The following is a 16286-nucleotide window of genomic DNA, read 5'->3' as shown; positions in this document are numbered from 1 at the left end:
CCAACCCAAAAAACAACCAGCAAGTATAAAAACCTCATCTCAGAATGCTCAAGCTTTTCCACTCATGCAAACCAGTAAGACCTCAAGTTTTGCAATTTACAAGGTCTGATTCTTTTTGAAGATTCCAAGTTGCAAGAATACCACAGCTTTAATTGCCTGGTCATACACAGACACATTTGTGCTTACACATTGGCCTAACAACCACTCATCCTCTTGAAGGCCACACCAGAAACAGCTTTGCACAGCCTGCTCCCTGGAGCATGAACAAAGTGTTTGCAAGTGTTTGACTCAAGCAGAATTCACCTGTGCAAGTCTGCAGTAGATGCAGGATCCTCTTGCAACTTTTAAGAGTTACACACAATTGGTCAGTTTATTTGCACCACTATGCGTTAAGCTACTATAACCTACTTGGGGGGAAAAACCTCAATAACCACAAAAACCAACTCATTCTGAAAAACAACATAGAAATTGCTACAGGAAGAAGAACTGACAAACAGCTAAGAAACTCATCACAGCTCCATTATCTCCCTCAGCACATACATATGTCAGTTACTTCAACTTGCCTTGTCTGTGACAAGATTTGAATTATGTTGAGAATTCAGTAATATTGTATCACTTACTTTCTTGGACATTAAGGGGAGGGTTAATGAGATTATCTAATGTTCGGGGGCCATATTCAGACTGTGGTGATGAAAATCCAGGAATCAAGCAAGAAAACATCCATAATTGCTCTTTACTACAGTTATTCTGAAGTGCTTGCAGCCACAAAAGAAAGAGACGCACACCCTCTCGACGTATCTTAAAGGAAAAAAACATGGAACAAGTTATTTTGTGCCAGAACAAAAAAAAAGCATTTCCATTTGTCCTGGAGGAAGAAGGAGAAAGGGAGTGATAAAAAAAATGAGGACAGACAGTATGACCCACAGCAATCAGCAGAGCCAAACTAACACATCTGCTGCTTCTGATGAAAGGCAAGGGCAAGCCTGGCACCCTCATTGCTGTTTGCTGTAAAGAATTTCTCACAGGGGTTTCTCTGAAAGAAGAGGAAGAAAACCAACATGTCTAATCACTTGCTTGACTACAGCACTGCAAGATGCCAGATGTATTTTTCAGAAAATACAAAGACCAACATAAAATTTCTAAATACATTCATTAATTACAACAACAGAGTGAAGGAGCTTTCTGTATCAGAAGAACCAATTCTATCTTCTTCCATTTCTTCTTCAAAAAAGCACTCCCTCCCTGGTTCTCATACTGAAGAATTTCAGCTCCAGAGAAGCCTGCAGGTGGTTTACAGAGGAGTGGTGCAACTGTTTTGTCCCAACCACTTAAATTGCTCTACCCACCAGCAGGTCTCCCTGGCATAGATCATCTTCCACTTCCAAGGTAGCCTGACTTCCAAAATCAGCCTCCTTGCCCTAACAATGAATAGGTAATACTTACTACTTTGCTAATGCAAAATTCTTTAAACCACTGGCTACACTATATAAACACATTACTGCTGTGAGTAGTTATACTGAGATAAAGCTGATGATCTGGAGTCACTCTTTCATGACACACAAGTCATGACCTGGTTCTTATTCCTGGGTTTTTACTGTAAAAATTTGCCCTTATGTTCTTATTTGTACTTTTAAGCATTTTAGACAAAAATGCATGCAACTTTTTGCAATACCTTTAATGAATTTCCAGTGTGAAGAAGCTTCTTTAAAATCAACCCTAAAAAAAAAAAAGGAGAAAAAAAAAATTGTTTGCTTTTGTTCTTTCTATATTAAGTAAAATGTCAGAGTTCTCGGTCAGACTTGATAACCACTTTTAAACAAGTCCTTGGCAATCTCCAGTTAATCTTGGTGACCTTGATACCTTCAAGCAACTGATTCAATGCCAGAAGGAAAAAAAAAACAATCAAGTATCACCTTCCATAGCCTCCTCATAGAGTATCTTTCCCCAATGACTTTTGAGATGTGTACAAGTATATCATTTTCAGGTCATCACAATGCATAAAATCAGCATTCCCTATTTACAAGTACCTCATTTCATTTGGAAATGTATTACTAAGAGAAAGAAAATAAGAAAAAGAACCAATAATTAAAACTTCAAACTTTTCACCCTTGTCCTTGCTCTTTCTCAGCCATTCTTCTATTTCTATATTCCCAGATTTAAAGCTATATAAAAGAGTATTCATTACATTAGTGGGCTTCTTGTCTGTTTCTTTTCTTTTCTTTTTTATTTTCCTTCACCTAGCTTGCAAAATTCTCCAGACTATAACCTCAGTTAAGCCACTTAAAGTTTAAGAAAATGAGTGCCATAGTAGCCACTATTAAAAAGTAGCTATTATTAGTAAGTAAAATGAATGAGAGAGGGAAAGTGAGGGAAAGAAAATCAACTTACCAATACTATGAAATTGCCACCTCTGATGAATCCTTTCAGGAAGGAGTTGTAAAATTTTCTATAAAGAAACAGAATCCAAGGATGTATGTTGCAGATATTGCTCTTGAAAGACCAAACAGCCCTTTCACAAATACCATAGATCAGAAGAGGAAGCATCAACATAGAAAATTCCCACAATGCTTTCCTTGGAAGCGTTATTGTCCTTTCAAGATGACCCCATTCCTAAAGCTAAGGAGCAAGCCCAAAGGCTCTGACAGACTGTCTTTAAGTCCTGCACTGGAGACTTCAGATGTTACTGCACATCAGCTGGCTCCACTACCTCTCTGACAGACACTGCTGCTTACAGCACAGGGAATGGAATGGGATGAGTGTCTGTCTCAGTTGCTCTGGTTCACAACAGATTGCATTAAGTCATTCCATCTTTCTAATGGCTTCAGCTAGGATGTTCAGGTGTCAACTTGCCTCTGTGGCACAAGCAAACATTTGTTTCAGCCTTCTCAACAGAGGGATAATGGGCTACAGCAAAACAGTGAAGGCCTCTACAAATAGAATGATCCTCTCCAGACAAGAAACAGAGCACAGTTAGTAATTAAAAATCTATCATGTAAGACTTGCAACATTTACACTAGAGGCAATTGCAACTTGTAAATAACCTGATTTCTCTTGGCTGTGGCCCTCCAGCACACTGTGCAATTGCTTCCAAAGCACAGATCACCTAATAATCCTTTATGCAGGAACTAGTGAACAAATGAACTAGCTCTCTTTCACATTCACCAACACACTTCACTAATAAATAAATAGTAACTGAATTTGTATTCAACCATGCGAACCAGTTAGTTTTTAGTCTTGCATATTTTTAAGAAATAGAATCCTTATTCTATAATTAGAAGCCTCCATCAAAATTGAGCGATTAAAACTTGACATTCTAAGCTATTTCTAAACTATAGTGTCTGCTTAGAAATGTTCTGATTTTATTAAATTATTTCATTAGTGTCTAATTCATCTTAACTAGGAAGATATGCTTTTGGAAAGAATATTATGAAATTCAATTTTCAAATACAGAATATTTTTAAAAATAAGGAATATTTTTCAAAAAGGATCTATTAAAAAATTCTGCAGTAGCAATCTATTATGAGAAAAATCAGAGATAACAGGCAATCAAAAGGTCAAAAATATCATGAGTAAACAGAGTTCACCTTTCTATGGATTTCAATGTGTATAACATATTATGGGGAAATACCACCACCAGAGAGTAATCAACTATCTAGAGACACAGAAACATCTTTTTCCAGTTTAGACATCTTGCAAACCGCAAGTCAAATTTTTATTTTTCACACAAAGCACATAAATTCAGCTCTATGCAAAAGCAGAAAGGAATGCAGTTAAATGCAAAGTGTATTTACAGATGACTTAAATAATAAGACTTAAAGGAAAAAAATATTCAAAATACCTTACCTCAAAAATAAAAAGAATAGAATCTAATTCTTCTCTCTGAGACTTGTGACCTAGTTGCAAAAATAAATAGTTAAATAATAAATATAAATAGAAGATGCACTTTCATTATCAAAGCAAAGATCCATAAATGTGTAAAATGAAAACCTGCCTTTATACAACCATAACTTTGCACTGCTTCTGAAAATAAAAATTATACTCCCCAAATACAGTCTACAACAGCTACAACTTGCATAACTTCCTATTATGGCATCTACAACTGGAAGAGATTAAGTTACACAGTATCTTGTTAAAGAATAACTCTGCAGAACACTAAGAATCCTCACTTTGCAAAAGGGCAAACACAGTCATCAGAGAATAAACACTTTTTCCTCGCCTCCACTGCATGCATATCTCATTGCTCTGCCTTTATTTGCTAAGTTACTTCTTAGACATATTTCTGCACAGCTAATGTTGTCATTTGTGACCACAGAGCTTTATTTACAGCACCCTGCTTTATTTCATAACAAAGACACAAGCATCAAGACAGAAAGAGTTCTATCTGAAATACTGACCTTTTTGTTTAAGGCTCACTTCAATAGTCACAAAGTTTTCAAAGAACACATAATATATATGTGAAAAATGTAGGTCAAAGAACTGTTTGAGATCAATTGATTCTCCATTATCTGAAAAAAGAACAGAACATTGTTTATATTTCTTTCAAATATTCAGAGTCAACCACTACGTATCATTATCCATCAGTAAGAACTGAAGATATTTAGAAGAAAAATTCTTGTTTTTTAAATAAATAACTAAATAATTAGAGAAACTATTGAAGTTTTCATTCTTTACACTGAGGCTAATGAAATTCAGTATGGCATGCCATAGGTGCTGAGTGAATTTTAAAACAGGAAGCAGCATCTTCTTGCACACCCATTGTTTGCACAACAGTAACGCCAACAAATGCCAGTCATGAACCCTAATTCCATCAGGACTAGCAATGTACAGATGAATCTGGTTTCAACTGTTAATTTAATAGAAATAAAGCTGGTGACACTGCCCAAACTCTACAGAGAGACTGTCACAATCTTCAACTGTAATTACGAAGCACAACTAAGCTTACTGAAGAAAGTGGAAGAAGGATGTTAAGTGATGAACACATCTGCTCTGTATATAAACAAGCTGGGAGGACACAAACAGCAGCACTGGATTCCCACTGTTGTCTCCTTATTCCCTCCAAGCTCCAAGACACACTTTACTTTCTAGTCTGGTTCAGTCCCTCACACTTCTTTGATTGTGCGGTCTAGGGAAATCAGAAGATGGGCCTCAAGGATACCCTGAGGCAGAACCATCACTCTAAGTATAGGAGAATGAACCCCAGGAAGGTTTCCAGACTCTCTTCCTACAACTCACTAGATGGTTTTCTGCAAACTCCCAATAAAGAAATACACAGTGATTTATCTAGATTAATTTTAAAGCAATCATTTTAAACAATCAAGCTTTAGTACACACTGTCTAGACACTCCCTGTCCTGTTATTCAACTACTTAAGACTTGAGAAACTAAGTGGACAAAACAATACCATGGATGCACAGAGGAACAGGAAGACAGCATTTTAAATGGCAAACTCCTCCTCTTTCAGAATACTGATGTGAAACAAACAAAAGCAAAACATAAAGAAAGGTGAGGCAAACAAAACCTTTATACCCTTTCACCAGCTGTATACACTAAAACACCCTCTTTCCCTGTAGATATATCTTCTGAAAAGCTCGTTCTAATTCTGTATTGGACCACAGAGGTTTTAGCTCTTTTTAGAATGACCTCAATCTTTATCATCTCACATGACTGGCTATACAAATGGTAGAGTATAAAGTCAGGAACAATGAACTGAAAGGATGGCCAAAAGCATGACGTATTTTCAGTTATGTTTTCTTATATAGCTCTAGAGGACTATTGAATCAATTTTAACACCAATTTTGCTATAAAAATTTCCAACACAGATTTAATTTTTGCTGTATCACAGCATTCTGCCAACATCTCACATAATGAGTGTAGTAGAGCCAGGGTGCTCTTGGAGCAGATAGTGCTATATCAGGTGCCAAGATCAACTCTTAAGCAAGGCAGCTCAGCTGGAAGAAACAGTGGTCGAGAGCAGCAAGGATGTGCCTGGCCATCTACAGGCTTACCAAACCCCCGGGTTAGCAGGAATTGCCACACCATCTACAGATCAGCAGCTGAACTGCTACGATTTAGAGATGCAAACATTAAAGGACAACAAAAACCAATTCCACTTCAAACAAGCTGAATGATGATTTTCAGATGATCAGGGAAATACACATGAAATGGAGCTATGACTAGAGCACAAGCACAACCATTACAACCACTTGCACTCACGAGCAGAGCCCTAAGTGAATCCTAGGCTAGGGAGAAGAAAATACTGAAAGAAAAATCAAGAGTTTGAGATGGAAGGATTAAATCAAAAAAAGAAAGCAAGGACTGGGACTTTCAGGAGAAAGAAGGGTGACAGAAGATATCTTGTAGTCCATATGTCTATAGGACTGCATAGGAATTGCATTTAGAAAGCAGTGGAATGGTTCACTCAATGCAAAGGTGCAGAAAATAACAGTTCCAAATAATAAAGGGATAGGAAGCAGTTAAATAGAGTCTCTTCCAATCAAAACACAGGAATGCTGCATTTTTGCAGCCATGTTAAATGTTCCATTTCCTGAAACAAGCCATCATTCTTTCCTCAGACATGGGTCAACTCTGAAGCTGACCAACAGCTTCAGAAAAAAACCCAAATGCCTAAACTAAATATATTCTTTTAAACACTCGATCTTAATACAACAGTCAGTAACTTTTGGAGACACTATTCCTAAATTCTTCAGGCAACAAACTGAAGGCTTGTCTACATAACCGGCTGAACAGTGACTGTCACTTTACCACACAATTACACATGTACAACTGGTACTGCGGTAAGACATTCTGCCTTTGGGTGAAGGGTGAGGCGCAATTTCAGGAGTTTGTCCTTTTTTTAATTTTTTGTTTGTTCTGTATTTATTTAAGAACAATGTGTCAATCACCTCAAAAAAAAAAATGCTTGAAGGAGACACGGTAGACCCGTATTATTACCACTAACACCCAATTAACATTAAAAGCATATCTTCAAAATACAGTTATGGTTTGCAAGAGTAGGCAGAGAGTAAAAAACTCCTTGACTTCGCAATTTCTGTAGCAAATGCATTTCACTCTGATTCCTTTCTAAGATCATACTTGATAGCAAAATCAAAAGCAAGTTTAAACAGAAACAGGATTTCCTCTACAACTTCCAGTGCCTTCCTATTTTTTAATTTTAAACAAAAGAACTTTATATTCTTCTACCACAGATCATGTAACTAACACAAACTAATGTAATCATGTTCTTGCTTTTATGTCGACACTGGGAGGAGGGAAGGACTCAGAAATAGATCTGGCACCATATGAAGTAGTTGGAAAAGTTCCTCAGAATGTAAAAGGGAAAACTGGGATACTACTGTATTCCAAAGGGACATAAAAACTAAAGTTTCTACTGTACAAAGCATAGTTTCAGTACACTAAAATCCAGATTTTCAGGATTTTCTGAAAGCTGCTTGTCAAGAAAATGCAGTTTTCTTCATGCTTTATAACAGCAAGAAACATGGATCTTTGCTGTTTTTTCCTTAATAATTTATTGTAATTTAAAAACTGGTACAAATCTGATCTCCATGCTAGCTCTGTGCTCAAGGCTGGTTTTTCTTGTGCAAAAAAAACCCCAAAATCCATTTTGATGGGGTATGCTTTAAGTTCAGTACTTTAATTGTTTACCTTTAAAGTTTCGGCCTGTGCAGAAAAGAACTGTCTTGCTTGCTTTACAATATTTTAACTTCACACAGTATGGTGTCTCTTGGTGCTTAAATGTAATTTTCTCCTTAAAACAAAACAAACCCTGCCAAAACAGATTTTAGACATATAATTTAACTCTTCTGAAGAGAACTTTGATCAGTTCACACTCCATTGCAGAAATTTAAGGAAATAGTCTGTATCATTACAGATTAAGTTCTCATTAATTTTATGTTCTATTTTAAGAGTTTTAGAATGTAATACTATGTTTATACATAAAACTGTCAGAGCACTTAGTATAATGAAAACATTATCCTGTCTTATTCCAAGACTTACTGGCTTTTAAGTCACTTTCTGTCGCCCTTACCAAAACCTAAACTGACAACTGCAGCAAACAATGACCTGGAAGATGGCCAGAATCCTGGATCTATTTCTGTAAAGCAGAGGCCTGCTATGGACTGACACGGTCAGTATCAATCCCTGTAACACACTGGTGCCACTAAAAAGCAAAGGTTTCCATGTCCTCAATGGATAATCAAACTCATCAATTCTTAATTCTCCACGCTGAAAAATTTAAGAGTTTCTTTACAACAAAACAGTAGAGAGATTTGGTTACATAGGGACTGTCTCGAATAGAAAAGCATGTAACTGAGAAAGGTTAAGTGGGAAACCTCAGGAACTAACTGGTGGCTCTGGCATAGTTAACAGACTGTCAAAGTGAAAGAGCCCTGATAACAGACCACAAAAGCAAATCTATTAAACAAAGGCTTCACATTAGCCCTTACTGTTTCACATCTAACCAACAGCTATTTAGCAAAACCATTTTTTTTAAAGGTAATTTTGTCAAAGAAAATATACCTGAAGGTTTTGGTACTGAAAAAGGAATTGTAACTTAAAGAAATCTTTTAATGTACCTCTACTTTGCATCAGACAAGTCTGAACTGATCACAATCTTTTAGATACAAATGAAAAAAAAAAAATCACAAACGAATAAGTAGGTTCAGAGAACCAATGAACATCATCTGCATACAGACTGGTACAACACCAGTGCCCCACAGGAGTGAGCAGAAGCAGCTGCCAGCTTTCCAAGCTAATTCTCTAATGGTGCTGGCACTCTGCGAGTTACACTAGTAAACTCTTAAGAAATACTTCCACAACAATTCACATGTGTTCCAGAACTTAAACTTTTATTCAAGCAACTTCAATCATTTTCATAGCAGTGTACTTATTTTCATTCCAAACTGTCAAAGCTAAACCCACACAGACCTTTCCTTAGCAACCAAGTGGTCAGAGCTTCCCTTTTGTCTGCCCTGGGGCTTTGATCGGGCTCCAGCCCTCAGCTTTGCAATTCAGCAGCCCTGGCCACTGCTGAACTCTGCAAGTCGAGTGTAATATTAGCCAAAATACTAAAGCAGAGTAAATCTTCCCGCTCTGCTCCTGACCAAAACATTACTTGTGCAGGGTTAAGTCAAGAGAGACATGAAGCCAAATTTCTTACACTGCATGAAATCCACATCCAGATCCAGAGTTATATGAACAGTGACACGTCCTCTGAAGTTAGACTAGCCAGGAAAAAAAAAATTACAACTCTTACCAAAAATAATAAATCTTTGCACATCCACTGAAACTCCAGGCAGCTACTTTTGTTGTAGCTTCTCATTTGCTGTGACTTTAACAATGATAAAATATTTTTCATTTGTGACTGATGTTGATGATGTGCAACACCAATGAATGCCATCCAGCTGAAGCATTAGGGCTAAGTGCCAGTGAAATAGATTTCTTAAATTAAAATCCCTTTAAACAAATGCAATCTATGTTAAAGTATATTGTTCAATATTAAACAATATCTCAGAATGGATGTTGAATGCAGTCCATTTCATTCTGTCCCATGTAATTTGACTTTTCCCTTTCAAAGATTATTTACTTGAGATGTCCAGCACTAACCAATCACCAAGAATAACAAAACAAAATAATAACACAAACACCCTATACTTCAGATACTCTGTTTTCTTGCATTTTACAAGCATTCTTTCCATAGTTCCAGAGATAAAAGCAGTATAGTTTCAGATATCACATGCAAATAAAATAATTAATGAGAAACAACGTATTTCCTTTTTTCTTTACTCTGGATTAACAGATTATAAGCCTGTAACTTCTACTCTAGAAAAAAAAGTGAAAAGGAAGGGGGAAAAACCCAAACCAACAAGAAAACAAGTATCTTAAGAATTCAGCCCTATAAGAAAATTTTAAACCAAGTAGATTAATTTGATTTACTTGCATACAGTAGGATTTCATAGAAACCATTAAATCTTTGCAGATTTTAGCTTTTTTTAAAAGAATACAGCCATTTCCAAATTCTGACTGAAACTTCAAATTCAATAGGTAGCACTAACACACTTAATATCAAAATTAAAAGTCAATATTGTTAAAAGTGTGACCTTACGAAGGGCAACAGACTTAGCGGTCTTAATTATTTACAGAATGCTCAAAACACTGTTTTAGCAAAAGGACGTATAAACCATGATCTGATGCTCGAAAAATTACTAGCACAAACTTTTATAAATTATCATTTTAAAATAATAGAGTTTTAGTTTGATGCTGAAGTCTGATGAAACAGTGCATATATATAAGAATAATGCCATATTATTTCCACTTGAATGATCCTAAAAATTGCAATTAGCTGCTAATTGACTGGACACTGCTAAATATATATATATATAGAGAGAGAAAGAGATATTTTTTCTGGAAAATCATTGTACAGGCAATACCTAACTCTGTAAAGTGCATGATGTGCCTCCCTTCCATCAGCTAGAGAAGCCTCAGTGATCACACCTGCACCATTGCAGCCTTCCTTCCAGCAAGGCCCCACTGCTGCCACACAGACCCCATGGGAATCCCGTTTGACATTCCTGCTCAAGGTTTACTGTGTGTGACAACTACCTCAGTCACACACAGTAAACACAACTGTCACAGCATTTCCAGCACATAGGAAGGCAAGACAGCAGAGCAGTTTGCTAAAAAATCACACATTGACCAAATCAGCACCAGGGAACTGTATGAGACTTTCAGGCACTTCCCAGAAGTGAGAAGAAAAGAAACCAAAATGGAGCAGGGTTATTCCCTACAGGAATAAAGGAATACATCTCAAAATAATAAAATCTATGAAATCAGACAGTTATAGTTGTTTCAAGAAATATACTGCAGCAACATAACGACGAAAAGCAGATTACTTTTGCTCACATACTGCTAAGTCCCAAGATATGAGACTTCAACCTTTCCAATTTTTCTGACCATTTCTTCAGCTTTTAACTTCTAGGAAAAAACCTCATACCAGTGACATGCATAAATGTGTCATATATTGTATTTACTGTAACAAATAATTTAATCAATCCTGAATCTGTCACCTGAATTTCACAGAATTTTCTCCAGTTCTCGAATTACAAAAAAAGGCTGAAAAGAGGCAAACTGAAGCAGATCAGAGAACCAGAGACAGGACACTGGACTCAAGTGGCAAAGAGCAGTTATCTACTAAAGAGTTTCAGGAAAACAAACAAACAGACAAACAAACAAAAAAACCCAAACCACAAGAAATGCATTTTCCCCCAGCATGCCTATAACTATCACTAGCCTAGCATTCAAGAGCTCCCCAAGACAAAAATCATTTATTGTAACTTCAAATTTGGTAAGCCTTGATAGATGTTATTTCCTAGTCTTTTTCATATATGTTTACATATTTTTCACCTTCTGTCCCTACACAAAGGAATTTTAAAGCTTTCAGTGTGTTCTCACATTAGAATTTTACTCTCATCTGAGTCATTCCCATACCTAAATCTTCTATACATTGACCACAGCAACAAGACTCCTAAAGCTGCAATGGTGTTTGGTATAATGGTACATCACTGCTTTACAAAAGACACGATTTTTTCTATATACTCTTATGCAGACTGATTTGCATTTTTTACTAAATTTAATCTGAGATGTCACCAATGACAGGATACTTTCCTAAAAGAATACAAATCACTGTGTGTTCTAAGCTATCGTAAAAGACATTTAAAAAAATTCCATCTAATGTACACTACTCTTAATTTGTTAAAAATAAAAATCATAGGCTGTTGTGCTATCCATCCACTTAGCTTCATATTAGGTGCTTTGATATTGTTCAGTCTCTTCTGATCCTCACTAAAAGTGGCATTATAGTAATTTAAATATTTTTAGACTATATGGTGCCTAACTTACACCACTGCCTTGGAGGATGCAATTCTCAGTCTTTTACCCTAATTAAATTTTTTGGATTTCTCTTTGGCTAATAGACAGCCAACAATCTATAATTCACAAGCACTCACCTCCCTTCATGCCTGTTCCATTATTTTGGCTTACTGGAGAACTGCTGCTTTGGAAGCCTTGGTAAAATAGCAGTCAAATGAACTAATACTCTATTTCCTCCCCTCAAGTTGTAACCATGAAACCAAGGCCATACCTGTTTATTGCTGCTGAACCAAAGACTGAAATGTACAGAAAAAAAAAAAAAAAAAAAAAGAACTCTGAGCCGGTGTACTGATAATATTTTAAATTAAAGAATAAGAGAAAATTCCCTCCTTCTCTCGGATGTGAAACTGCAGAAAATTCTCTTCCAGACAGTCTCCAGTGTGCAGAGGCTAAGAGCAATAAACAAAATAAATAATTTTTCCTTCAGGAAGAGGCTGACCTGAGATTTCCTGCCCTATCCCCTCAGATAGTCTGTGGGCAATAGCTAACATGGTTCCCCCGAATACATGGGAAATATGGCAATTATTATTGGGCGGAACTGTTACTGAGGACAAAACGATGTGCAGCACTTCACTGCTCAAGCTGTGGGATTGTGCCTGTATGAGAAGCCACCTCAGGAAGTGGTCTGTTTTACATGGGCACCTTTATTTTTTTTAAATCTGATTCAGAAGATTAGTCAAAGAAACAACGGCAGAAGAAAGGGCACAGAGTTTACGTTTAGGAAGCCACTTGAGGGAGCAGAGAAAGGATTAAGGCAAGGAGATGATCACACCAACAGACAGGCTTCAAATAATCTAATGTATACTTCTTGTGCCCTTCAGTGGGAATATGTATGGAAATACCTTACTTTTCTGCCCTAAAAAAAGACCTTGTTTTTGAGCCTCATGCAATTAAGAATACTGCATAATGACAAAATCATGTGGATGTATTGAAAAAAAGACAAGCTGAAGAGTACTGTTACACCTTTCCCTAATTGCACAGTCACTCACACACTGTGTTCTCCCAAACTTGGAGAAAGGATGTGTGGGAGCTGTGCTTCAACAGCTGGGATATACAAAAGGAGGGGGGAGAGGGAGGGGGCATCATATGAAAACATCCCCAGAAAATTCAGTCTGTCATACAGCCAGTAAACAGAAACCTTAGATTAGATAAGAATGTCTGCTTGACACAGCTTAAGGCTTGCAACTTAGAGAAGTCATCCAATTATTAAGAAAGCTGAAGAAAAAAAAATGTTGTAAATAATTTGCAAGCAACATAAATACAAAATCTAGAACAGATCAGATCAAAATAATTCGGAGTGTTTTGCAGACCAAAGCAAAGCTAGAAATATTCAACGTGCTTTAGCCAGGAACTCTGAATTCAGAGAGGTACTTAGCTTCATTAGAATATTTCTTCCTTTAAAGTTTCAACTGAGGAAGTAGCTAAAAACCAACACAGAGCAAGGCACAGGCGGCCCAGTACAGCCAGTTAGGAAGAGTGGCACATTCTGAGAGAGGCAAGGGGATGCATCTGACTACTGAAGTCTCTTATATAGCTACACAACTATTCTCCATTTCAGTCTAGGTAATTACTATGTTGCAGAAAATAACTCATGAAGCAGCAGATGGTGCAACATGGGAACACCTGTTCCTTTAAACACCAATACAAAAAAAAAGGGAGCAATAGCCGTTTTCCTTTGAAAGGAAAGAATCCAGCTTTGGAGGACAAGATACATAAATACCACCAGACTGTGGGCAGAACCCAAAATAATCCATTCAGCATTCTGTGCTAAACGCGGAATGCAGTTGCCCTTGACCCAGCCCTGCTCAGTCGTTGATAAACTGTCAGAAGCAACACTCACATTTACAGGACTGAAGCGCTCGAAAGACACTCTAGAGCAAGCTTCTTTTATCAAGGACAGCTTGATGACAATGACTTAGATTTTTACTAACACACACAACTAACAGATACCTTGGAATGGGTAACTCTCGGTTTGTTGTTGTTGTTTCCCCCTGGTTTTTTTCACTAGGCAATTATGCCGTATAATCACAATTTCTAATTCACTGGTCAGGTTAAATGGCAGTTCACATGGAACTGCGGCAGCCCTTAAGGGCTTGTGTGTCCTCCCTTACCAACTGGCAAACCAAAAATGTTTTAAATCTGGCTGTATAAAAGCTCATTCACATCTACGCCAGTGAGCACTTACTAGTGTAGCTCTTACCTTGAAAACGTACACAAATATAAACTGTAACTGTAAGAAGGTAAGGAAAATGGATTCTGGAGTTACAGGCACCATTTGCGCTCACCAGCCACTTTTATTCATGCGCAGCAACTTAGTAGTTTGTGTATTCTAGAGAATAATTCACATGGGAAGGGCACCACTTTTCGCCTCCTTCCACAGTTACCAAAGCAATTCCACCGTCAGACGGAACGTCCGTGCCCCAGCAGACAAGCGCGCTGGCAGCATCCCGCGGGGTCCCGCACCCCGGCAGGCACAGCGCTGCAGCCTGGCCCCCGTGCCGGGCGGGGGGCTTCCCCTGCCCGCCGTGCGCCTTCTCCCGCCGGGGCTGAGCCTCCTGCCCCCCGCCCCAGCGCCCACCCGGCCCCTCCAAATTCCCTGTCCTTCTCACGCCGGGACCCGCGGCCCCCGCTGACTCGCTCCCTTCCCCCCGCCCGACCGCCTCACCGATAAGGACGCGGAGGTGCTTGAGTCGGGTGAGCGGGTCCTTGCGGGTGTCCAGCACCTTCTGCGTGGATTTCCGCACGTCCCCGTGCGGCTTCTTGGAAAACATCCCGCCGGGCCCGGCCTCGGGCCCGGCCCCGGCGCCGAGCTCCAGAGGCGGACAGCGGCCTCCGGATCTGCCCGCACTGGGGCCCCTACATAGCCAGAGGCGGCAGCGCCGCCTCCTCTCCTCCTCCCGACTCCGACTGCGGTGCGGCGAGGGCGGAGGGGCGCGGCGCGGAGCCAACTCCCCGCGGGCCGGGGGCCGGGCCGGGCCTGGACTCCCCCTTCTTCCTCCCTCGCTTTCCTCCCGCTGCTTCACGACAGCCGTCAGGTACGACCCCAGGCGTCCCCATGGCAACCGCGTCGTGACGTCACGGCGGCGCGGCCCCGCGCACCTCCGAGGCGGGGCGGCGCCGCGCGCGCTCCCGCGGAGCCGTGGCCGGGGATGGAGAGCGGGCGCCGCAGCCCGGCATTGAGGGGCTCGCTGCGGGATCCTCCGCGCCGTTCGGCAACAGTAACTGCTGTAAGAAACTGTACTTCTGCTGGTTGTAAGTAAAATGTAAAGTTATCCCATTACACAGCTACTCGGGCTCTATAGAGACACTGCAGGGAAAGGGGGCAATCCCTGACCAGTAAGGAAATAAAATCCAGGTGGGGACTGTATTCACCAAGGCAGCGACTCCAAACCTTTACTCAAGCCTCTGTTGTGCAACCAGCAACGATGTGTCTCATAGTTCCTCTTTCCACACTGGTCCTCAAAGTGCCGCAACTCCTCACGCTGAGCTCCTGCCCAAAGTGGCTTCTCCCTGATTTCAGTGCCTACGCCTTCAGCTGCAGTGCTGGCATCCAGACTGAACCATCAGGCACGTCTGGGTCCAGCACCAAGGCCTGAGGCATCCTCATTTCTTCTGTGCTCTGTTAGAATGGTCATGTCCTTTCTGCTCCTGTAGCAAAGCCAAATGAGCTCAAGAGAACACGTTTGTCTCAGTTCCAAGCACAACCTCATAGCAAGGCCCACAACAACAGCCAGGGAAGTGGATGGGGTGCCATATCAACTCTTGCTGACGACTGAATTACTAACACTGAAAAAGTCCCAAGTTTCTCCTAAAGGTTTGCTTGCATCCATGAGATGGAGAATTCTTGGACTTTCCAAAAGATATCTGCTGTAGTATCATTTAAGACTCTTTCCAGTATCTCTTTGCTTGAACATTTTTAAACAGTCACTGGTGCTCTGTTTTGGATTGAGGATATATATCCACTTCTGTGAGCTAAGAGTCTGATTGAAACAGCTGGAGGTTTTAATATTGGAAATATTTAATTATTTGAGACTTGTTTTAAAATTCCAAGAATTGTCAACATTTACAGACCTGTCACATAAATAACATAACCCTAGTGTTTAAAATAATGACAGATAACAGTTAATGTTAGAAGTACAAGGGCAGTGGGAACATAGTCAGCAGATCATCAGTGAGGGACTCAGTGTTGTCTGCCTGCCTATGTGGTCTGCCCGAAAGCATTTAATATTCTACCATCTCTGTAAATGAGATCTGAAGAATAGCAATGTTAAGTAATAGCTAGTATTACAATTATTTAGTTTACTATAACACAGTACATTTTAGTTCTCTAAGATCTAACAATGA

At 39.3% G+C, this 16286-nt stretch overlaps 1 protein-coding gene across 10 annotated transcripts in view; it reads right to left on the bottom strand.

Moving 5' to 3' along the window:
• Positions 1-14819, bottom strand: part of RALGAPA1 (Ral GTPase activating protein catalytic subunit alpha 1) — a 129865-nt gene extending 115046 nt beyond the window's left edge. For 4 of the 10 annotated variants that reach the window (XM_083863649.1, XM_083863641.1, XM_083863644.1 and 1 more), the window contains exons 1-6: positions 14608-14818; positions 4395-4505; positions 3844-3893; positions 2389-2446; positions 1673-1716; positions 621-798 (exon numbers count right to left, since the gene is read on the bottom strand). In XM_083863649.1, coding sequence (XP_083719775.1) covers positions 621-798; positions 1673-1716; positions 2389-2446; positions 3844-3893; positions 4395-4505; positions 14608-14713 — 547 coding nt within the window. In that variant the 5' untranslated portion in view covers positions 14714-14818. Of the gene's footprint in view, positions 1-620; positions 799-1672; positions 1717-2388; positions 2447-3843; positions 3894-4394; positions 4506-14607 lie in introns of all 10 variants that reach the window. The other 6 variants (XM_083863643.1, XM_083863646.1, XM_083863648.1 and 3 more) reach the window with 4 other exon arrangements.
• Positions 14820-16286: the final 1467 nt, after the last annotated feature.

The sequence above is a fragment of the Zosterops lateralis genome, assembly GCF_965231275.1.
Source record: "Zosterops lateralis genome assembly, chromosome: 6".
In the NCBI taxonomy this organism is placed as follows: Eukaryota; Metazoa; Chordata; class Aves; order Passeriformes; family Zosteropidae; genus Zosterops; species Zosterops lateralis.
This window is presented reverse-complemented; position numbering and strand designations above follow the sequence as displayed.